Source organism: Zonotrichia albicollis, chromosome 1 (genome assembly GCF_047830755.1).
Source record: "Zonotrichia albicollis isolate bZonAlb1 chromosome 1, bZonAlb1.hap1, whole genome shotgun sequence".
Classification (NCBI taxonomy): Eukaryota; Metazoa; Chordata; class Aves; order Passeriformes; family Passerellidae; genus Zonotrichia; species Zonotrichia albicollis.
Window position 1 is genome coordinate 121,540,601 of NC_133819.1, and position 24,457 is coordinate 121,565,057.

Consider the following 24,457-nt stretch of genomic DNA (forward strand, 5'->3'; position numbering starts at 1 on the left):
CATCAAAGCAGCTCCAAAACTGCTCTGCTGCAGGCTTCCACCTCGTCCTGGCTGCTGTAGCAGTGCCTTGGGGAAAGTGGCGCTCAGAAACCGGCAAGGAAGAGGCCTGGAAGAGAGCGGCCTGGACAGAGCCTGCTCTACACAGCCGGTGCAGCCTCGACCAGCTCAGCTGGGCCAGAAACTGCAGGGCTGGGGCCATTGTGTTGCAAAGGAGCCATTGTAGTGAAATCAATAGGGGCCTTTAAAAATACCCCTACATGACAATTCCAGTGTCAGAACGGAGCAAGTCAAAGAAGGTTGTTCCTCAGAGCAGGTTAAACTCCTGAGGGTGGAGATAATCTCCCAGCAGGAAGGGAGGAAAGTGCTGTGCCTGCCTGGGCCGAGATGCTTTCACACTCCTCACTGCCAGCTTTAGGCTACAGAGCGGGCCATTATCAGAATCATTGTCATTATTATCCTAAAATCTGCCACCCGACTTTCAGGCATCTATCAGGAAAAGACCCAAAGCCCTATTAGTGCAGGCAATAAGCCCCCAGGAGGAGGGGAGGAAACTCATTCCTAGAGAAATAAACGTTGCTGCTGGCTACATTCCTATCAGCTTTGTTAATTGTGAAGTGACATTCACTGGTAAATCTGATTTTACCGTGTGTCCCATCAATCAGCAGGACAAGTCTCCTAACAGAGGGTTTTTTTATTGTCACACACAATAATTTGCCTCACAGACACACGATGTAATGGCCCTGGGGGAAGCTGATCATCAATACTCTGTATCTATATGAAAACCATGTGCCCACCACCATCACTGTGTGTCCTGACTGTGTCTGTGATATCTGCCTTTCTGCTCTCAAGGTGCAGTTGAGGAAGTTAGCATTTCCCTATTAAAAATATTAATCAATTGTGAAGGAATGCCTCTCCCTCCCCAAGTGATGCTTCCAAAGAATATGATGTTAAATCCTTTACCTGGAGATGCTTCCATTGCAAATGCACACTAGAGATTTGAAAACAGTGTCAAAGCCTGGTGTTTTCCCAATACAAAAGAAAGTGTTAGAAAAATCTTGAGTTTTCATCCCACACCTCAGCAAGTCAAGTCCCACTGAGATTCCAATTCTTCAAGAAGATTCAGAAATTTTTTATCCTGTTTTAGATGGCTGGTCACAAAAGACAATATCTGACAGATTCTGATAGATTTGCAATTCTAAGTTAATTGAATATTTTACCACTAGCTGCATAAAATACAAAATGAATTAACAAATAGAGTGCACACATGTGCTATTTCTTTTGGGAAACAAAATATCTGATTGTGATAGAATCTTTAAAGAATTGGGTATTAAAAACCCAATAAACTTCTTGATGCACTTCCATCTATATGAATGGAAACAGGTAAAAGCCTGCAATAGCCTTTCAGTTGTTTGGGGGGGTGGGGGGGAAGGAACATCTTAATTTCTTGCAGATTTATGTAAAATAGTCCAAACTCATGAAACTGTGTGTGAAGAGCACAGTCTTTAAGGTGATGAATAGTACTAAAAGACCTCCTCACCACTCTGAAGGTAGTTAACTGAGCGGATTGCCTGGAGCGCTGACACCTTTAAACGGCATGTTTATCAAGGGAAAGATGGGTTGAATTTGTAAAATATTTGTCCTCCTTCTGGGGCCATACAGTAACCCACCAAACCGTGTAATTGCTTAATTTTCTTCTTCTCCATACCCTGCAAGAGATGACAAGCAGCGAAGAAAAAAGAGAGCCTGATGCTGAAGGAAAGTAAGTTTTTACCGTGTGCTGGGCAGGGGCTGCTGCATGCCTCCCTACCATGGGAATAGCTATAAGAGAGGGTTAAAAGCTCTTCCTCAGAGTCCCCTGGGACTGCCCTGTGCACACAGATAATGCTGCTGAGCCTGACGAGGGGCCGCCTGAGGAGGGGCTGTGCCCAAAAGCAAGAAGAGATGGGCAAAAGCCCATGTGGGACTGGGCATGCAGAAGGGTTGAGCAGAGGCAGAGCTGCTGGACTGTTCTCAGCAGTGCAATGCCCTGTTCTCAGCAGTGCCCTGCCCTCAGCAATGCCCTGCTCTCAGCAGTGCCCTGCTCTCAGCAGTGCCCTGTTCTCAGCAGTGCCCTGTTCTCAGCAATGCCCTGCTCTCAGCAATGCCCTGCTCTCAGCAGTGCCATGCTCTCAGCAATGCCCTGCTCTCAGCAATGCCCTGTTCTCAGCAGTGCAATGCCCTGCTCTCAGCAGTGTCCTGCTCTCAGCAGTGCCCTGTTCTCAGCAAAGCCTCCTGAGCCCACCACAGTGCCCGGGCTCTCCCGGGGCCACCACAGAACCAAGCTAAGCCAAGCTACCTCCGAATAAACCACAGCAGGTTAAACTTCTGCTGAGTTTCTAATGACTGTAAAAACTCCCCTTTGGCCTTGGGTGCTATAACTATTTATGAGGTTGACCTTTAATTACTCTCTCATGTAGAAATCTTTGATAATATGTCTTTGAAAGCTTGACAAATACGGACCTACCCATCGCAGATCAATACCAATATAGTAACATAGTAGAGCAGCTTCCACAAAAGCAGATGCTAAAAGGTATTACCAGCAAAGCTGCTTCAAAGGACTTAGCACTTCAGCTGGGCACTGTCAGCTCTTTCCTACTACTGAAGGGTTTAGGAATGTAGAAAACAAACATGCAAGGGATGCCAAATAGTAACGTGACATAAAGACTGGAAAGGGTATGAGGCATTATCCCACTGGGCCCAAGGGAACTGCAGCTGCCAGCAGCAGCAGGACAAGAGTGACAGCAGCAGGACAAGAGTGACTGCCATCTGCCATTGCTGTAAAGTTTTCTGCTCATCTGCCTTTCAGGGCTGGGAAAAAACTGGTAGTGCTGAGTACCTGGTTTGAATGTCACACAGCTCCTTGAAAAGCAGCTCCTTAGCAAATTCACTATCTGCAGGAATGCCATCCAAAGTAGTAATGAAACTGAGAATGGATAGTTACTAATTCTACATTCAGCTTACTTGAATATTCAGTATTGCTTGACTTTTCAAGTTTTTATAGACATTGTACACATGCATGAGCATACCTATAGGTACACAAATGCACATATGTGTGTGTGTGTGTGTGTGTATGTGTACACATAAATAAAATCAAAAAGTCAGTATTATTCTGTTAAGAATGGTGAATACACTTGGAAAATGTCTACAAAGTGTTGAGGAGGGGTAATCAGTACAACCATACAGTTCTATAAAACAGAAACTCATAATCCAGAATACTTAATTTGGATTTTAACCCACCTAGTATAACTTATTATTATCATACAAGTTTAATGCTTTGTCTCATAAGAACTATGGAAATAAGTGGGGTTCTCCTAGGACAATGATTAAAAGCACAGAATATGCATCATCTTTGACCATCACCATACATTACAGAGAACTTGACATTATTCTCACCCAATGAAAGTTTGCTGCTGGGAGGGTGATTCCCAAAGACACAGATTGAAGAACATACAAAGATAAAATTTTAAAGGTTTTATAATAGTTTTTATTTCCTCATCACTGCTAGAAAAATAATTGATCCATCTACCAGACAGCTATAGTTAAAGAAAAGCATCAGACCACAGAAGCTGTACAGATTTTGGGAGAGGTTTTAAATGCTAAGAACTATTTTAGTTTTCCTTCTCTTCTGAATTTCTGCAAAATTAAATTGCTTTCTCTTGTTCAGAAGAACAACTGTTCTCCTTTAGCTCTCCCACTGAACTTTTTTTTGCCATAACAACATCCTGGCCAAAACAGCTCCCAGGGGACAAATGCAATGAAAGCCATAAAGGAAGAATGTTTTTGTCATGCCAGGCCCTACTGCTCATGTCTTACACTTACAAAACCATCAGCAACTAAATTGACCATCTGAATAGATTTGGCCAGTTACTCCAACTAGTTAAAAAAATCCAATATATAGAAACAAACTATGTTAACACTGTGATAGTAGTGTTACATCAGCATAGAAACAGAAAAGGAATTTAAAAGCCCTAAATTCAAGGACCTTCCCCACAAGGAGGTAAGATCAGGTAAGAACAGACTGATTTTCTCTAAGCTTGCTTCACTGCCTACAGATCTGGCATTTGAATTCTCTCTGTGTTGGAAATTAACTCAAAAAAAAAAGCAGTCTACCTGAAGGGGTCCTTCTCCATCCCTCATTTCTCCAATCTGCAAAACATAAGGCTGAAGACACCCTTGGGAAGGGGCCTGGGGGTGGGCTGTGGGGGGATGAGTAAAGAACCCAGATGCATGAGCAAATAACCAAATGTCTCTTTTCCAGGAATCTTCCCTTTTGATGACATGTTTTTTCATGCTGAATTTTGTTTTGTGTGTATTATATTAACTGTGTGTGTGATCTCTCCAGCTCTGAAACTAAGAGAAAGAACCCTTAGAAGAAGATGAATGGGTTAAACAGAAGCCTACTGTGATAAATATAGTAATATCCATAACAGGTTTCATACTACTCTTGGCTGGAGGTCCACCAAAGTTGAGAGAGAAAAGCTTCTTTTGATGGTAAACTTCTGAATCAGCCTTGTTACAATGTGTGGAGCAAAGACACCCAGCAGGGGCCTGTTTGGGCCCTGCTGCCTGCAGAGCCATGGTGTGAAGCCTTCTTTTGCTGCCAGCATAAGGAAAGAAGTTTTCAAGAAGGCAGCTCCAGACACACCATAAAGGTAAAATCCTGCCCTCCAGGGGCCAGACTGTCTCTCCTCCAGCACTGCACATGGTTCATGGAAGGGAAAGCCCCCAGTCCCTCCAGCATCCTTCAGCACTGCCATCTCCAGCACTGACCCCACTTTGATTTGGACAGAGGATGGACTTACTCTTGCTCTCCAGGAAACTTCATTTCACTTCAGAGGTTATCTGTGAATTGCACTTCTTGGCCAGTACAATCCAAGTAATCATCCCTCTCTCTTTCCTTCATTCCCAGTGGGTGTTTCGTCTGCTCCTGCATTTCTGTTCATGACTAAGGTATCTCCAGCACTTCCTGCTCCTGTCTTGCCCATCCCCAGTAGCAGCAAGAGCAGGATGCTGCCAGCCCAAGTTCCCACTCTCTGCTTGCTGATGGGTACAGACATACATCAAGATCTGGGGGAGGGGGCTCAAGAAGAAGAGCAGATTCCCCTTGGGTTGTTTCATGGGGGTTTTCGCATCTCTGACAAAAAAATAAAATTGAAAACCAAATCCACTTTTCATTAAGAGTCTATTGGTGAAACTGATACTACAGAAATACACAGTCCTGTGTGCTGCCTTCCTGCTCCATAATGGCTCTTGCATTAGGGGCTGGGGGCAGGGGGGCTGCTGTTATCCATTTACTTTAGTAAAGATTGCTATTGAATGAAACCTTTAATGGGGTGTTTATGCTCCTGCTCAGCTAAGAGCTCCAAGCTTGTGGCAGAGTAGTCTTTCCCTCCACCTTGACAGCTATCAGAGAATCAATGCAGGTAATCCCTTCAGCACTGCTGCTGTGGGCCTGCCCTGGCCACTGCACTGGGGTCACTCGTGGGAAAGTGAAACTTCTCCGGGGAGTGGCTTTTCACAACACCCTCACCGCCTCTGCACCGACCCTCTGCAGCTCTAGAGGGAATGCCACTGACCCCACTTCCATCTAGACAGAGGATGGACTTACTCTTGCTCTCTAGGAAGCTTGATTTCACTTCAGGGGTTATTTGTGAATTGCACTTTTTGGCCAGTATAATCCAAGTAATCACCCCTCTCTCCTTCCTTCATTCCCAGTGGGTTTCTTCTGCTCCTGCATTTCTGTTCATGACTAAGGTATCTCCTACTGGCTCTGCTCAAGATCCTGCAGTCAAAGTGAAAGGATTGCATTTTCTCACTGCTACTTTGCAGGCTGATAACACTGCAGTTTGCAGGACTCTGGCATTCTCACAGCAAGGCATTCAAAAGCGCTCTTGACACTACTAAACTGCTGGGCCGGCCGGAGGTTAGTCCTGTGACAAAGAATAGTCTTGTGACTTGAAGTCTGTCTTGTCACTGCTGCACTGGAGATAAGCTGGGGTTTCAGGACAGCCCCTACAGCCAGGCTGCTGCAGAGTGGCTGGCTGGGGTTGGAGACAGAATTGAGTCCCTCAAGCCCTACAGCAGGAGAGGCAGAGGTGCTGTCACTCTCCTCTGGTGCTGCTGCACAGCCCCTGTTGTCAACACCCAGTCCCAGGAACCTTCGAGGGGCTGGCTGTTCAGAAAAGGTGTTCACTGGTGGAGATGAAGCCTCTTTAAAGCTTGAGTCAAACACCATAAAAACACAGACTGAAAGTCTGGACATGTTTCACCTAAGATAGAAAAAAAAAAAAAAACAAAAGAAGAGACCAAAGACAGAGCCTCACACCCCTCATATGCCTCAGGCCCTGCACTAAGTGTGCTAAGGAGAGACAGAAGGGAGAAATTGCAAGGACATGTGTACCAGGAGAGAAAGGGAAATGAAGGTGATGGTGGCTGTGTCTGTAGGGGTAAAACATACACCAGCACCTGCTGCAAATGCATGTAGGAGACTGGGGACACAAGGAATGGCTTCTTTAAGAAGGGAACAGCCAGTCAGGGCTCCTCTGGTGAATGATCTCTCTTGTTTAATGGACAATTTGGCACTGACCAATATTTGTGACATTATCTTCAATTCATTAACCTCCTTGCTGCTTTTCATCTTCCTTCAGTGGTTAACCACCTCCCTGTTCTCCAGAGTGAGCAGCAGGACAGGGACTGGGACAGCAGGGGCTGGGGACCAGGTGTTTGAAAAACAGGGATATGCAGGAGATGCTGGAGGCAGCAGATGTCTGTGGCCAGGCCTTTTGTTCTCTCACACTTGCAAGCCTGAGCTCTGGGACCACCTTTTCTTTTGTCTCCCATTGTCATTTACCCAGGAGGAGCATTTCAGGAGTTAGCCTCACACAGTCTCTCTCCCTGCACCCCTCTGCTCCAACAAAACAGTTGATTGCCTTCATACTCTGGTTTCTATTTAGATCACTTTCTATTGACATTTAAAAAACTCACACAGAGTTAATGCAGAGCACTTAAAATCAGCTAGTGTCTTACAGGACTGATTAGTCCCAGGGACTTGTCTTGCTGCTCCCCTTGGGAGGACTGTTTTAAATCCTACTTAAAGGAAGAAAAGCCAGGGTGCACTCACATCCTTTGCCTTAGTGAAAGCAGTGACAATGTGACCCCAGACAGGGACACCACCCCACAGCCAGTTTAAGCAAGTGTGAGTGAGAAATATGGGTACCTATTGCATATAGTGTATTACTGTGGTTACTGTAATGGAAAATATCACTTCTGTCCTGTATTTGCAGATGCCAAGAAATGGAAGAGATGGATTTAGTACAGCATGTAAAGCCACAGCCCAGCCCCCTGAGAGCGGCAGGGCTGTCCTTTCTGCTGCCTCAGCTCAGAAATAGCTGCAGGAGCATGGAGCACCACGGTGCCTGCTCAGGATGGACCTGGCAGCCAGGGCTGCCCAGCACAAGAACTGAGATTTTACACATGGTCACAGATATTCTCTTTTCTGCTGAGCTTGCAGTGCAGCCTCCTTCATGCACATGTCCTTCTGTGCCATGCAGTCATTCTGGGAACATGCCAGATAGAAAAGTGCAGCATGCACACAAGCTTCCTTCTTAGCTGTGTGTATAAATATCCAAAATCCCACTGCTGGCTCAGCTGGCTGGAGCTGCACATTCACTCAGCTGCTGAGAGCACAGCCACAAAAGGAGCAAGTGAATGTGCAAATCTTCAGGGAGGAAAAGCTCAGCTCACTGGACACACAGGACACAGGTACCCTACAGGAGGATTCCCTAATCTCTCCTAACCCCCAATCTGGTAAGAACAGCAATCTGTTTGCTCTGACAATCAGTGCATTTTTGTTTCAGAAAACTAAAATCTGCGGTGGTCCCGCAGGTGGCTCAGCTTGATCTCCCTCCTGATACATTTCTTTCTCCCCACCCTGGTGCAAAGTGTGCAGAGCCAAGTGCCATCTTCACTGTCCCCAGCACAGCTAGACTCTATTCAAAAGGGAGAGGATGACTCTATAGGGTAGTTAAACACTACAAGGTGGTTTAATTCCTTTTTTTAGTGCTCAATCCGGATCCATCATCTTGCTTGCAAGTGGGGGTGAACTCAACCCCGAACCGAATGCCCTCAGCTTTCATGAGCTATTGGGGTACTTAAGACCAAATCCATCAAGACACTGGGTGCCTTTGACTTCTTGTGCAGTCAGCTCTGCCCAGCAGGACAAGCACTAGAATTCCCAATAAGAGACAGTTTGACTCTGTAACGACTACGACTTACAAATGACACAGAAAACACCCTTCATTCATTTGCTAGTACCTCAAATACACAACTCTGCATCTGGCAGAAAACAAGCCATAGCCCATTAGCGTACGCTGCAGCCTCCAAGAAATTATTTTTATTATGTAAAATATTAATAATAGGAAAGATGGATGCTAATGTCTTTACAAACAACTCGATGGGTGAGGGTCTTTAGGACAAACAGGTGTTAACGTCTTTGAGATGGGTCCTAATGTCTCTACGAACTTCAAGCTGAAAGTTTGTTACAGAACCCAGTTTGACTGTAGCATAAACTCCTGAACTTTATGGTAATAGAAAAATGGGTCAGCAAAGCCTGTTGCAGAACCTAGATAGTTTAAACTTCTGAACTTTGGGAGAAAATGACAAATGTTCAAGGCAGCTCGGGAAGGCTGTACCTCGCCCAGCGGGGAAAGGAAGAGGGCAACATGCAGCTGAGAGTTTAGGATAAAAGAAGGCTCAGTCTTCCAAAACCTCAGTGGACTCTCCCTCCCCTTATTCAAATAAAGTTGCAGGACTCCTCTGTCTCCTTTATGGACACTGGCTTTTCATAGAGTGGTTTTGTTCACAATTATTGGCATCAAAATTTACATATATGGCTTTAATGTGCAATACAGCCAGTACCTTCAATCACAAGTACAAGTAAAACCCTTCACACACTCCTTTACAGGCAACACATCAAATACTATAGCAAGGTGCAAATAATTAAGAACAAGACATTTGGGGTTCCTTCAAGAAGATGAAAATGCACACAAGAACACTACAGAGGCACCATTTAAACATACAACCTTCATTTAGAGCAAAACCAGAGGTAACCTGCATGGGAAGCTAACCAGGCCTTTCACAGTACTCCAAAGCCATTCCTAGTCATAACATTTCCTTCATTAGTAGGCAGCTTATTTCACCAAATCCTGTTTTTTTTTAAGGGACTGAACTAGCAAAGGCTTCACACACATAATTGTTGTTTCTGTTGGCCAGGATTTTGTATGTTTGTATCTACCCTCCTAGGCAGCAGGCAGCTGGAAGAAAGGTTCAGTTCCCCTACCTGTTTCACAGCATTGTTTGTACACATAAGTACTGTGATAATTTTCTGCTCAGGAGTGAATTTTACCTATTTGGAGGCCTGGAATTCAGCCCTCATTATGTCAAAAATTTAGCCTGCTGTATTAGAGTAATATTTGCTATTAAAACAAGCAAAAACCAATAATCAGAGCATACTCTAAAATCTACATGTATGAACATACAATACAAATGGATTTGCTTATTTCACATACTTCCTAGTGCTGGGCCTCAATATTTTGTTTACCAGTAAGTGATTCAATAAATATCTAAAAAATATTTTTACCATGAAAACAATGAGAACAGAGCAACTTAAGATACAAAAAGCCCTTATAAAATTAGTGCAAATCAATATATTTAAGAATACAGTATCTGCACAGTACAATTAAATGTACAAGTAAAATATTTTCTATTTTTATGCTGTATTTAAAGAGACCAATAAAGTTGGTACAAAATAAAAACTTTACTTTCTTCTACTTTATGTACAAAATTCTTGTTAACCCTAGCTGATCTAGGATACTTTGAAGAGAACTTTATCATCCCGGTAATAACGAACTACCTGTGTTTACCAACTAGCTCCAAAAAGGATTTCCATTATTGCTCCTGGATGCAGGACACAGTCCCACTGCCACAGTGAGCCCTCTCATATGCACAGCCTTCTGCACAGCCTCCTGCCAGGTATGGTGGTCACTCAGTGATAATTCAAACTTCTATACCAATTACATCACTCCCTATCCTCAGCAGTCCTTCAGCACAGACTTCTTGTTAAGCCTCCTATTTAAGATTTCACATTGATATGGAATGCCACTTTCTTAAATACTGAAAATGTCTCATTGACCACACTCCTGCCTTGCTTGTGTGGTCAGTGAGACATGGAGGATGACACATTCCAGTCCTCCTGTGGAAGCAAAGCCTTTCCTGCAGACCAGGGAAGGAATTTTATGTGCAGAATTTTAAGCACTGAGGAGTCCTGATATCACACTACAGTAATCCAACATAAAGCCAGGAGGAAGCAGAGACGCCCACCCTTCATATCAGGGTTCACTGCAAAGATTCACCTGGCCAGGACCAGGCAAGTTCAGGGAAATCCGGAAAGAAGTGCCTACTGCTGGGATAGTGCTTGCCCCTGGCCTGCTCTGAGTCTACAATGAAACACCCCTGGAGGCCACTTGACTGCTGATTATCCGCCCAATGGCTCACTGATGCTTAGAAATATCACCATGTTTGCTCCTCCAAACTCTTGAGAGGACAAAACCAAACCCCACTATCTCTGCTAGCTGGGATATCAGGCCTGCATATATCTTACTACACCCCACTTCTCTCTCTCTGGGTTAACCTGCATCCAGCACCCTCTGTAGGAGCTGCTCTCACAGTCCTGCAGCTCTCAGTCTCCCAGCAGCTAAATGATTTAAAATAGCTCTTCGTTGGTCCAGCAGTCAGTATCTCTGAGGAAGTTCACATTTAAATAGAACATTACTAAAAGACAAGTTAAGGATAAGTAGACCATATAACTGAGGTCATCTGTCCTAACAACACGAACAGGTTAAATCAGCTTTGAGAAATGCACCTGACAAAAACATCCCTTACACATGCCTTGATACAGATTATACCAGGCAGTCCACAGGCATTGGAGATGCAAAACACTCCTCACAGTGATATTTGTGCACAAAGGGGTTTTGGGAGGTAGAATTCCTTTCTGCCTTTAGAGATTAAGTATGGGAGGAGAAGGAGAGTGGCATCAGGGGGTGTACCCTGTTCCCTTTGCTCAGTCATGTGCCCTGGGCCCAGAGACCAGACCCACGCCAAGAGCCACTGCAGATGTCCCCTCCTGTGCCGTGCACACAGCCACGCACAAACAGATACACACAGACTGATACACACAACGAGCTGGTCCAGGACACGTCCGTGGGGCTCCTGACTAATGAGCAGCATGGATCTTCAGGTGGAAGCTGTAATCCTCCTGCTGGGGGAAGTGCTGGCCGCACACGGAGCAGGTGCAGCCCTTGTCCTTGCTGTGCGTGCGCCGCACGTGGCTGTCGTGGGCGGCGTGCGAGGCGAAGGCTTTGCCGCAGTGCTTGCACTTGAAGGGCTTCTCCCCCGAGTGCTGGCGGATGTGAGTGCGCAGGATGCTGGACGCTGTGAACGCCTGGAGGGCAGGGATCACCAAGGGCAGGGCGGGAAAGGAAATGGAGTTGCAAGTAATTTACGTGGCAATCCCCACCTTCAGCTAACCCACACCCCATCAGAAGCACGTAACCCTAAAAATTATGTCCTGAAATAGCTCACGTTTCCACTCCTCAGGTAAGTGGAAAAAAATAATGAAAACTCCCAGCAAGGAGGAATCAGAAGGCAACAGCTATTGCTATGCAGATGTGGCTGAGTCCATGGAGATAGATAAAGCTCAGAGAAAGATTTCTGACCAAAGACACCAGTAAATATCTGTATGTCAGAGGGAAGAAGTCAATACTACCCTAATTAGTTTTGCAGTTCATTTATGTGTGAGAAACATAAAGCAGGCTTTCCCTACAGTTTTTGTTTTTAAAGTTAAACCCTTTGACTGTTTTGGGATTCAGCTGCTAAAACTGATCTATGCAGTCCACCGTACATCATTTACAGGTTCATTTTTCCAGCTCCATCATACTCTTCTCTTTCTGCAGGCAGAGTTTCCAGCCTGCTCTCCCACCTCTATGACTTTGCTGCTCAAAAGTGTTAAAGACTTCTCCTCCATCTGGGGATAAAACTCTCTCATTAAAATTTGAGCAGGAATGTTGTAAAGTTTCCCATGTTTTTCCTATTTTGTCTTATCCAAAGAGAGAAAATTTCAGGCCCTTCACTATTTGCAGACCACACAAAAGAAATACTCTCTAGTAAGTTTTCATGGCAAACAGCAATACATCTTAGTTACCCTTTCACTAGGAACCTTATAGGACAAGAAGATCCCAGACTCCTATACACAAGTCCTTAGAGGTGTATATCAGGGGCAAAAATATGTTTTGGGGAGAGAATGGTAATGCTGACCCAGCACTGTTCCTTTAGTCTCACAATGTTCCTGAAATAAATGACCACTGATTTCCATCATAGGAGCTGGAAAAGCAAAGCCACTGTTAGCGGTAGAAGAGGAAGAATCGTAATTTTATAGGAGGAGCCAGTGAGGATTCATTTAAACAGACCCTGGTTTTCCAGCCTCAGAAATTATGGCTATGTCCTAGGACAGCTGCATGCTGCAGTCTGAGGACAAACAGTTTAATCTGATCCAATCCACAACAGTCCAACTAGAACTGGCTGGGGACAGGTCAAGTGTCCCTAGACATCTCTTTATAGAGCAAGCCATAAAGCTCTGCCACCTCCTCTTGTGATCAGAAGATTAAGGATGAGATTTCACCCTAATCTCTAAGAACAAGTATGTTTAGGATGATCATGGGGAGACAAAAAAAAAATATAATAGCCAAAAGGAGTTTCCTCTAAGAGCACTTCAGCAGGACACTTCAGCTTTGTGCCAGTCATACACAAGACTTCTCTCTCTACAAAATACGGAGCAGGTCATCGCTGCTGATGGGGCTTCTGCATTGCATGGACACTCCACAGCACTGGGAGCCCTACCAATATTCATCCTCCAGCAGCCTGTGCATCCACATGCTGTCTGCTGTGAGAGCTGCCAGCACTCTCACAGGGAGAGCTCACCTGAATCACCCCTGCTGTGATGGGCAGTAACAGTAAAATGCATCTTTGATCAGGGCTGTATGGTTCTCCTTGTGCTCTTTTTCAAGTGAAACCTTCATGCCTACCTGCACATCAATAACCCTGATATTTCAAGGTAAGCATGCACAAATTCATGTTATGCAGGTTCATTTTATAGACCAAATCTGTTTATTGCAGTCCAGAAGCAGTGTCAATAACACCAAAAATTACCTATTTGATGAAGAAGTGGGATACTGGATATAGCTGCATGCTTTGGTTGGTATTTGAAATACTATCAAGCTTCCCTAGACCTTATTTCTGCAGCAGATCACTGAGCTGGTATGAACCACAAATTCCTTGTCAGATGGAGAGCAGACCCTGTTTCTTCATCTCATCCAGTCCTGTCACCTTACCTCACAACTGCCCAGAATACACACTTACTCATCTGGTTACCAGTTCAAAAAAAAGCATTTTCTTGAAAGAAAACAGAGAAGAAACAAAGCACAGCAGAGGGAGGGAGGGATGGGGCAGGGCTCTGCCTTACCTTGTTGCAGTAGACACATTTGTAGGGGCGCTCCCCAGAGTGAACCCTCATGTGTTTGTTCAGGCTGGAGGATTGAGAAAAGCTCTTCCCACACACAGAGCACTGGGGGAAAAAAGGAATAAAAGTTAAAAGGAAGCATGTAACCACATAGTTAAAGAGAAAAATGAAGTATGTGGATGATATGCACATTTCTTACATATAATCTAGATATACACATATATTTACGTATTCATGTGTAAACACAATAGCAATTTTAAGCTGCAAAAAATTGAAATACCCAGAAATTCAGTCTGGTTTTAAAAACCAATTTACCTGCATATGCACATATATATATTATATATTAAAACCATGCAAAATCATTTGTGTTAAAATTGTTTCAATAAAAATTTGTTATTTTACAGAACAGATAATATTGACTTTCAGTAAAAAAAAATCTGAAAAATTCTGTAAAATCACTTAAAATATATATCAACCAAGCCCCAGTTTTAATTTTTTCCCTAAAAGATAAACCATCTATTGAATAAAATAATCCTAAATTTACTGAGGCAAGGGAAAGGAAAAGGAATTACATGGTATTTAATACCTCATATTTATGGAATATTTTTTATCTGTTACGAATTCCATGCAGATATTCTGACATTGTAAGAGTGCCATTTTAGTTACAAAATATTTTTTCTGAAAAAGTAGACATTGTAGGATGATCTATAAAATAGGTATTTGGAGAATTTTGAGACTGATTTAACTGTACCATTTCAAGCACTCTAACTTGTCCATCCCAAGCTTTTAGAAAAAGTCAGATTTTCCATTCCCAGTGCCGCTAGAGAAAACTGGTGCTAGAAGCAAGGTGTTTGGTGAAGATGAGTAAAGCATTTTAAAGTTTTGCTTTTATCAATTGAAAATCTGCTTCACGCTGAACGTAAAACTTTTAAGCCCTGTTTGGTCCAACAGACACAGATAAAGCTGTGGTCTGTTCTCAGACCGAAGGGCGAGGTGTGGGAAATAGACTTGGGTGTGGGAAACAGACTTGAGACATCTCTCCCCTGATCCTGGACAAGCCAAGCACCTTTAAACACAAGTTAACCCCACACTGTGTAAGAAAAGGAACACTACTCAAATGCAATCATCCAAAAAGCCAAGGGGAAATTTTGTTTCTTTTTAAACTGAGACTATGGGGTTTATTTTCCCAACCTAAACCCATTAAATTTCTTTAACCAAGCTTTGCTGCACATGACAAGCTTTTCCTCAGCAGTCCCACCAGGAAACTGCCAGGGAAACTGGAGGAGGAACAACGTTATCAGCATCTTATCTGGACCAAAAAAAACCAACTTAATAATAAGTACCCTCAGAAGAGCCAGTGACTGCGGAGAGATCCGGGAGCAGGCTCACCTTGTGAGGTCTGTGCTTTTCGTGAACGTGGAGAATATGGATCCTCAGCCTGTCTCTTTTCTCAAAGGATCGGTCACAAAGGTGACAAGGAAATTTGCGGTCCCCCTGGTCCACGCAGCGGGTGTACTTGAGGTGTTTGTCCCGGTAGTACTTGTAGGCAAACACTTTGCCGCAGCGCTCGCACTTGAAGCTCTCCCCGGCTTCTGTACAGCAGAAGGGAAAGTGCCACCTCTCCGTTACACCACGGCAAAAGGGATTCAGGTCAAATCTGCATCCTTGTCAGAGCTGGGACCCCTACGGGGAATTTTAACTCTCTGACAGGCCAACGACTGTAAATTGATACTGGCAATATCATTAACAAAATATATGCCGCGTCTCCTGAGCGTTCGCAGCTCCCCTTACCTTTTAAAAGGAGGGGAACAAACGAGAGCCCACAGTCTGCTGAAATTATTCGGTTTAGCTACTAACTTCACCAAAACCAGAATTTCATCCTTGTATATCTATAAATACCAAGGAAAAAGGTGACGAAGCAAGTCAGAGTCCCACATAAAAACTTCTCCCCGTATGCAACCATTGTGAGATGTTTCTTATCAAGAATTGTCGGCAAATTTTACCACCATCCCAAAAGGAAAAAAAAAAAAAAGCACACCTTTTCTATCGTTTTCAAATAACTATTGAACAAAATAACATGTTTATTTGACTTTAAAAAAAAACTCAATTCATTTTTTACCACTGAATTTAGGAAAAACACCAGAAAATTTTCAGGCGTTTATACATTCTTTTCTATCTTTAGTAAAAATAGCTTTAGCTTAAGCCTTAAAATGAAATGAACAATTTAGCATCTGTCTGAATTAGACACTTCAAGACAACAGGTACAAAATTTTCTATGCCAAATTTTCATGCAAATTTGCTTCTCTCTCTTTCTGCTGCAGCCGGCTGACCCATCCCTTTCCTGCTCCAGTTTTTCCCGCACGGGCACAAATCTGTTTCTCTATACATAAGTTTTGCTTGTAAGATCATACTTTCTGTACATTACAAGTAGAAGTATCCTCCCTCTCCCCTCACTGTCAAATGCAGAAAGTGCATTTGACATTTCTTTTGCAAGCAATACTGGCATTACGGGATCGGAACGACATCAGCCTGCCTCATTTACCGAGAGCGGTAATTACACGAAAGCCAGGTGTGCAATCCTGAGATGAAAATAGGACCAAAAGTGGAATAACCCCGAAAAGCCAATCTCCTCCCAAAACGGGACCCTGAACAACGGCGCTGCGGGGCCGAGACAAGCCCAGCCCAGGACCACCAGATGTTTTACAATCGTCAGACCAAACAACACTTCAAACGCCCCGAGGAACCGCGGACCGGGCGCGGGCTGACGGCAGAAAGAGAGAGGAACCTCTCGCTCCGCGCTGCCGGCAGCCCCCGATGCAAAGCCCCGGATTCTCGGTGCCGAGGGGAAGCTGCTGCCTCCGGGCGCAGGAAGGGGCTGCGGGGATCGGCTCCCTGGAAGGCGGAGGGACAGACCCGAGGGACAGACTGCCACCGCCTCCGCGGCAGGACCGGTCACCCAGCACCGCCTCATCGCGGGGTCTGGGAAGCCTTTAAAGTAAAACGGCTGGACAAAGGTGGTGCTTGTGTTTCTTTAGCTCCCCTCGTGTGAATCTAATCCAGGCCAGGCACACGTCCGTGGGAATAAGGGGCAGTGTCGCTCAAGGGGTTGCTGGCAGGCTCACCTTCGGGGTGCTGCGGGGGTTTCTTCCCCTCCGCCATGCCCTTCAAGCTGATGGGGATGCCCAGGAATTGCACGTAGCAATCGCCGTACCACACCAGCAGCTCCTGGTTCGGAAAGATTTCCTTGCAGGTCTCGTAGAAGATTTGTCCCTGGCACTGGATAGCCGTCAAATTCTGCTCCTCGGGGAACCTGGCGCAGTTCACCAGGGCCATCCAGTTGCCAGCGGCGCCCTTCCCGTCGATAAAGTGGCTCAGGCCACCGTATTCAAAGATCTGGCGAGCAGAGAAAAAAGGATCAGGTTTGACGTTCCATACACGTCTCGTTCCCACCAGTCCCACCACCCTCACTGGGCCGAGCCCCTCAGGCAGGCTACGGTAGAAGGGACGCCAAAAACCTCGCCCTGGCCCCGCGTTGGGGGTGCGGGGTGAGCCCGACGGTGCCTCCGCTACCTCCCACATCAGCGAGTTGTCGTCGTAAGTCTTGATCTCGCTCGTGTTGACCACTTTGCCTTGGAAAGGGCCGAAGCGGACTCCTTTCGGGATGGGGTCCGTACAGAAGACTCCGAGCTGAGACACGTCCCCGTAGGCCACCCGCAGCACCGAGAGCCCTGCGGGGGACAGGGGGCTGAGCGCGGGCGGGCGGGCGGACGGGCGCGGGCGCTCCGGGACACCTACCTACCTTCGGGCAGCTGCAGCGAGTCCCGGTCGAGCAGCGGGGCGGCCGAGTCCGCAGCGCCTGCAAAAGCGGAACCCCTTCTTCAGCACGGCACCGGCCCCGCAGGAGCGGGTCCTACCGCCCCGACAAAGGCCGCAGTCCAAATCACCCCCAGCTTTTTCCAGGTGTGGGCTCGTAACGCAAGAAAACCACAGGGAAAATAAGTCCGACGGGCCCCCGGCGATGCCCCTTGAGCCTGGCTGCCTGCAACCCATTTGGGACTGTTCCCGAACCCTCCCGCACACCTGGCTGCAAGGAGCGACCTGCCGCCCAGGGTCACCCTGTGCCTGGTCAAAGACCCCCTTACCCGAGCCGGCGGGGGACACCCGGAGCCCCGAGATGGCGTGGAGATTCCCGGTGGGCTGGCTGCTCCGGAGTGCCCCGTAGAGCACCGCGTTGAGCTCCTCCTCGGTGAAGCGGTACCTGCAGCTCTGCCCCGCCGCCCCGTCTGCCCCCGGGCTGCGGGCAGCTCTGCGCGGGGGGCTCGGGTACGGCGGCGAGAGCGACCCCGGCGCCCCCGTCCTGAGGGCCGAGCCCTCGCTGGGAGGGAAGGGGGCCGGCAGCCTGGTGTAGACGGGCAAAGGAAGGCTGGGGAAAGGGTCGGGGGGCAGAGGGGGCGGTTGGCTCAGAAAAGCGGGGACCCTGCTGAAGGTGAAGGGAGGCAGAGGCGGAGGGGAGGAAACCAGTTCGCCCAGGGGTTTCAGGGGCTGGAAGAAGTCGGGGGCCGTCTCGAAGTAATGGGCGGGTGGGAGAAAAGAGGGGTAGTAGGAGGCGAGGCCGGCGGGGCTTATCCCGAACGAGTCTCCGCCGTCTCCGGGGACCGACTCGCCGGCCAGGGACAGAGCCATGTCGGGAAGAGCCGGGTCGGGAAGCAGGGGGGAGACACCCGGGTGCTGCCGGCGCGGGGTCCCTCTGCGGGGCGGGACGGAGGTGCGGAAGCTGCCCTTCGCCGTCGGGGCGGGCCCTGCCGGCCCCCCGCGGCTATATCGGCGAGGCGGGGAGGGTGGGCACGGGCGGCCGCCCTGGGGGTCACACAGCCCCGGGGGCGGGCGGGGTTGCTGCCCCGACTGGCACAGCTACCCCGGGGCGGAGCCATGGCTACTCACGGAGCGGCCCGGCCGCCCCTCCCCACGTCGGGGTAGGGGAGGAGGGTGTGTGGGTGGTCCGGCCGCCCGGACCCTCCTTCCCAGCCGCCGGTTCTGCCCTCCGCCTCCCCAGGCCCGGCCCGCGGGCCCGGCCGCAGCCCCGTGGGCTCTGCCTCGCCTCAGGCCAGGAGGCTGCGGTGCGGGACTCTGCTCCCCACAGACCACCACCTGCTGCCGGAGGGCAGGGTGCCGCGGGGCAGGACACAGGCTCCCACACACTGTCCTGGGGGCTGCAGGCGTGTGGTTTGAATATGGAAAGGCAGAAAACACCGCTGAAACTCCAGTGACCTGGACACACGAGAGCAGCGCAGTCACTGCTGCTTCGCGGACACAGCTGAGGTGCTTTGACTCCAGCCTGGAGCTTCCTGTTAGGTGCTAAGCAGAACTGAGCTCCTGCTGGGGTTTCCATGGCTCCATGAGCAGGCCTGTGCTCACCTGCCCGGGATGGGACCAGAGGAGGACACCTGGCCCTTGCCTCCTGCAGAGGCGCTGGCTGATCCCCTGTCCATGGTTTCATCCCGGGTTTTTTATCGGGTTTTCTCCTGCCTTCCTTCCAGGTGGATACATGGCAAGATTGCAATGAAAAGGGGGCTTGGAAGGGGCTGGAGGATCCTAGGAGCCCAGGTGTTCACTTTGCAGAGTGTCATCCCTGCTGGTGCAGAGAGATGGAGAAATCTTCAGCCCAGGACAAACCCCCATGCAGCGTGTGTTACTGCAGGGCTCCCTCCTGAGTAGCTCGTTGCAGCCTGGGTGACCCTGCCCATGCAGGCATGGAGGGGAGGGACAGGATGGGCTCTGCTGCACTGTGGACAGCTTGGGGACTTGCACCCAGGGGGCTCTCTCAGAGAGAGGCAGCACAGGGCTTCCTGGGACACAGCAGAGCATGAGCCAAGCTGCACACAGACACAGCTGGAGGGGGGAACACAGCCAGGCTTAGCTCCTGGAATTTCAAATGCCATTTCAGTGGTTATATTTGGTGTGCTATAAAACTTAATTAGTATAGCTCCATGTGATCCCGTGTAAAATAGTGTCTTCATCCCAAAGAAGGATGGGTTAGGAAGCACTTGAAGCAGCCCCAGACAGAGAAATCTCAGCTCCAGACACAGTCACTGCCTGCACTTGACCAGAGGTGAAGCCATCCTTTCAATCCTGATTTCTTATCTGGCCTGAATTAAGTGCTCTGACATAGAGAATTTGAGAAAGAATCACTGGCTGCCCGGGGCAACCAGGGTGTTCAGCCCTAATTCCTTCAGGCACTGCAATTCCTACTTACTACAGTCTTTCATTTACAATCTCCCTTTATTTTTGCACTCAGGACATAAACATAGGACATAAACTTAGACAGCAAACATGGACATCAACTTAGGACTCAGGACATAAACTTAGACAGCAAACATGAGCACACAACCCCACTGGAGAGAGACAGAGCTGATCCAGTCTCCCTCAGCTGCCAAGATCCCTTCCACAGCCAGTCCAACACATCTCTGTCCCCAGAGTTGAACAGAAACATTTCTGTAGTCTGCATTAAACATATTGGGCTAATTTTTCTACCTACAACCTCCTCCTCCATCCCAACCTCTGCAAGACAAAAGTAGGAATGAAGCCTTATAAAACTTGCTTGAGATAGTCCCTTAGCTTAAATGGCCTGATTTTTCAGTTGTCTTTTCAGTTTTAATTTTTTTTCTAATTTTCTATGCTTTGTGCCAAACCTCTGTTATTTGTAAAACAGAATTGATGCTATAGTGCTTTAGGAAACAGTTTCAGCCAGCCATTTTAACACAACTTTATTGATGCATCAGTAGCATAAAAGTAGTACCAGTATTAACCTGATTTACAGGAATAAGTCTTTGAGCTCTGATTGCACAGAAAAGTTTGAGTTATATCTAGAATTTAAGTGTTGCCAGTGAATCTGAAATCTTTTGACAATGAATGCTGTGTCCAGGTATCACAGCAAAGGAAGAGGGACTAGGGGAGACATGCTCACATTAGAAATTCAGGAGAAATGAAGTCAAGTAAGTAAAACATGAAATTTTAAAAGTGACATCATTAATTAAATTGTAGACACAACCAGAAACAAAAGGTTTCCTTTTTCTAGAAGCCTGATGACACAGAGTCCAGAGGAGGAAAAGCCTTGAAGCACCATTGCCACTATATTGCAGATTAATCTTTAGATGCTTTAACATCCTCTAAGAGGTTAAAGGCATTTAGTGCATTAAAAAAGTCATGACCTCGGGGAGAGATGTGGGGGAAGCAGAAGGGCAGCCTTGCAGATGCACCCCCAACAGTCCAGTCAGTACTGTGGGCAGCCCCAGCCTAGAGGGCCTCCCTTCCTGATTTTATGTCTTATTACAAAGTAATCAGAGAAGTCTATTAGCCTCCCTTCCCTGCTGCAGGATTTTAGAGTGTATTCCTTCTTTGCACTGATGTGGGGATGCATAATTAAAACAAGCACCAAGGGACATCCCTGCAGGCTGCTTGCATAGCATTCAGTCACCTCAGTTTGGACACAGTGAGTTCTTCATCAATCTTACATCCACTCTACATCTCCCTTTCTCCAGGTTTAAAGCAGCCTGCCTCCTACACATTCCCAAACACACAAGTTACACCTGTGAGCATCCCTGCAATCCCCCAAAGACTACAGTGTCACAGCACTCCTTGATGCTCATCTTCCACGTGGCCCAGCACCTACACTGATACTCAGCTGCAGCATGGACATGGGAATCCCAGCAATGGCACTAGATGCTGTCATGGAAATAACCTGAATTGCAATTTAGATGAGGTTAGAGCAGAAACAGTTTATTCCTATGGCTATAGAAGAGCTGATAGGTAGCAGAAGAGCAACTGAATCTGCTGGTAGACTATTAAAAAAAGGGGAAAACAAAATTAAGGTGATTCAACTTTTCTTTTCCTGTACTAGCTGTATCTTTAGATACAGCAACATTTTAATGGTGATACCATTTGCTCTTTGACTTCACAAAAGTAATTAATTGCTCTCAACTCATTCCAAGTACACTGAGAATAGAGAATTAACTGAAAAATATATGCACAAGAAAGAGGTGGGGGAGCCAGTCTAAAATTTGGATCAAACCAGTCCTGTCATAGTGATGCAATCCTCTTCCCTTTGTTGGAGTGTGCCACTGAGTAAACACGCAAGCAAAGGCAGGAATATCTGTTGTTCTTGTGTTAAAGACACTTTGCCAACAGTTTGCAGGGAGCTGAATAAATTACTCCAGTCAAGATCACTGTGGGACCTTCCAGCATCCTGAGCAGTTGCAGAATGAAGTGATAAAGTGAAGTATAGCCTGAAACTTGGATAGGAGAGACATCTTTCAAGCAATTGGAAAGTTTTCCTACGTTTCCTCCTCTGTCTTTGTAGGAATATCTCCTAGGGAGAAATTCCTGGGCAGATCACAGAAGTTGGAACAGCTTTACCTCCCCAGCAGTTGTATGGGACTGGGTGAGTGTCTCAGTTTCCCCAGTCTTTGCTACCTTCTTCATTCTTAAATGAAGTCTCAGTGAGTGGTGGTTGAGTAGTTTAGAGCATATTCAGTAGAACTGACACATTCCAAGCAAAGTTCCTGCTGCTGTGTGAATGAGCTTTACCTCTGGCTGTCTGGTGGAAGAAGGGTCTGAATGCTCTCTCAGCTCCTTTCTTTGCACAGAGCCACCCTTTCATCATTGAGTGTTTCTGCCTTTAGTGCCTAATTTCAGGGGAGGTGGAGGAAACACCAACTGGATGGCATTCAAACTGTCACTTGGCTTGTCCCCTGCACCCAAACTGCTGCTGTTCTTTAAGCCAGAATTTTTTAAAGACCTACAGAAGGATTCCAGCTCCTTGGGGTTGGAGAAGTAACAGAACATTCATCCCATTGGAGCGGGGAGTTATCTGAGCATCCTTGGACACAGTGACAATCACACTGGCTGACTCTGGGTTTTCCTGCCCACCCTCCCTCATGTGTAAGAACCATGGCAGCATTTGTCTAATGACAGCAGCCATGGTTTGCAGGTTCACCCAGCAGCAAAGCTGAGCACAAATGCCACAGACACAGGATGCATACAGAGGACACTGACAAGTTCAGTCACACGGATTGCCACCAACAAGGTGTTAACCTCAACTGCACCCACTTGTGGTACCTATGTAAGACATAAACACAGCTAAGTTTCCACCTCTTCTTTAATTGGTAGAGCTCTGTGTTCACTGATGAAAGCAAATCATGCCCTCCCTCTCTAGGCTCACAAACAGATCCATGGGTGGCCTTGCTCTGGGCACAGCCCTTCTGCCTGCCCAGTATCCCCCCACAGTCCCAACCCTCACATTGAGCTTTTCAGGTCCTTTACTTGCTGGCTGGTGCAGCTGGATGCACCAAATGAGCACTCCACCACATTCTGGCAGAATGTTCTGTTTCAGCCACCAACAAATGTTTCTCTAACTGTCCTTTAAGATCCTCTACTTGATCTTATTTTTTTTTTTCTCCTGCATGTCTCTCAAACTTCTGATCAGAGATTCTGTTTTTCTTTTGCCATCCTCCTCACACAAACTGAAGAATACAACCCACTGAAACTGGGGAATTACAGCTTCTGGACTCCAAAATGCTCCTTAAACATAAACCCTGTAATGCAATCAAGTGTGTTTTTCTTTCATCCCCAAGGTAAGCATACAGAAGGAGATACTGAAGAGAAGAAACAAGATATACAAGGGCTTCCTCCTGGTCACAACATCTGGCTTAAGCCCACCATGCTGGCTGAGGTTGGAGTCATGAGCAGCAGTAACAAAGGAGGCTCAGACTAGAACCTGAGACGGTTTAATGGGGTCCATCATACCACCTGAGTCTTTAACTCTTGGTGTGGTTTCTTCTTCAGATGAGAGACATCCCAAGAACCTGTCCTGAAGTGGCAAAGAGCTCAATGCCCATCTCTTAAGGACCACTGTTCATACAGGTTCACTCACACTAATTCCAACTTGGACCTTTTCTGATCTACATCTCCAAAGGACTTCATCAATTTGTGTTCATTCTTCCTTCTTTTAGCTGATTTTAGAGTAGGACCTCTTACTGTGGCTCTGGACTGACCTGTGTTAAAAGCTGGAATTCACTGCCAGCAGAGATTTCAAAAAGGTGATATTACACAAGTCATCCATACTCACTACAAGCACACAGCCAACAGAATCACTCAAGGCTGCTCTTTCTGCTTTCTTCAGGACAAGAACGAATCCATCAGGAAGGTTTCCCTGTGATCGCTCTTCCAGGAGACAGGGTGTGAGTTAAGAGGCCCACTTGGGCTGCACTTGGCATCTCTATCTCTACATTTCACAGTCCCAGAACCAAGGCAGAGGGCTGATACCCCTGGCTGCTCTCTGCCCTTGCCACAGCCCAAGCCCAAGCACACACGACATGTAGCCCTCCTTTTACACTGGAACAACACATAAAGAACTGTGAGCGGTGAGCAACAGGCTGGGGAACAATTCACAGCTGCCAGACACCCCTGTTCTATCCCTGTGAAAAGTCCAGTCTGCGAGACTCAAGGCACAGTTTACCTTGAGAAGGACCTTCAAAAGGCAGAGTCACTTTTTCTTTGGTCATGATATCAGGTTAGAAGAACTTGTCCATATGTCACATGCACTGGTCTCTGACAACAGAGCTTGATCTAGAACGCAAAAGGCAGCACTTCTCTTTCACAAAGCCAGTTACATCAGAGGTCATCATTAGCTCATCATATTTTGAAGCCAGGAGTCTTAGCTAAAACTTTTGTATCTTCTTTTCAATATTAATTAACTATAAGAATGTCTAAAGGCAAGGTTCCCATTGGAAACATTTTGCCTCTTACTACATGGATGTTTTTTCTGCTTGCTTCCAACTCCACACTGGGAAG

At 46.8% G+C, this 24,457-nt stretch overlaps 1 protein-coding gene across 1 annotated transcript; it reads right to left on the reverse strand.

The window, feature by feature from the left end:
• Positions 1–10,974: 10,974 nt before the first annotated feature.
• Positions 10,975–18,307, reverse strand: PRDM14 (PR/SET domain 14). The gene is made up of 7 exons (XM_005479686.2): positions 17,752–18,307; positions 17,409–17,465; positions 17,180–17,337; positions 16,732–17,002; positions 14,999–15,201; positions 13,613–13,714; positions 10,975–11,536 (listed from the first exon to the last, which is right to left on the reverse strand). Exons 1-7 carry the CDS (start codon positions 18,290–18,292, stop codon positions 11,309–11,311), a joined length of 1,560 nt encoding a protein of 519 aa, XP_005479743.2. The 5' UTR covers positions 18,293–18,307; the 3' UTR covers positions 10,975–11,308.
• Between the last annotated feature and the right edge of the window lie 6,150 nt (positions 18,308–24,457).

Excerpts from the sequence above, each read along its gene's own strand:
- PRDM14 (XM_005479686.2), bottom strand. The coding sequence starts at position 18,292 with ATGGCTCTGTCCCTGGCCGGCGAGTCGGTCCCCGGAGACGGCGGAGAC. Across the intron at positions 15,202-16,731 it reads ACCCCCGCAGCACCCCGAAG|AAGCCGGGGAGAGCTTCAAG; the intron begins GTGAGCCTGCCA and ends TCTGCTGTACAG. Across the intron at positions 13,715-14,998 it reads AAAAGCACAGACCTCACAAG|TGCTCTGTGTGTGGGAAGAG; the intron begins GTGAGCCTGCTC and ends TTTTTCCCCCAG.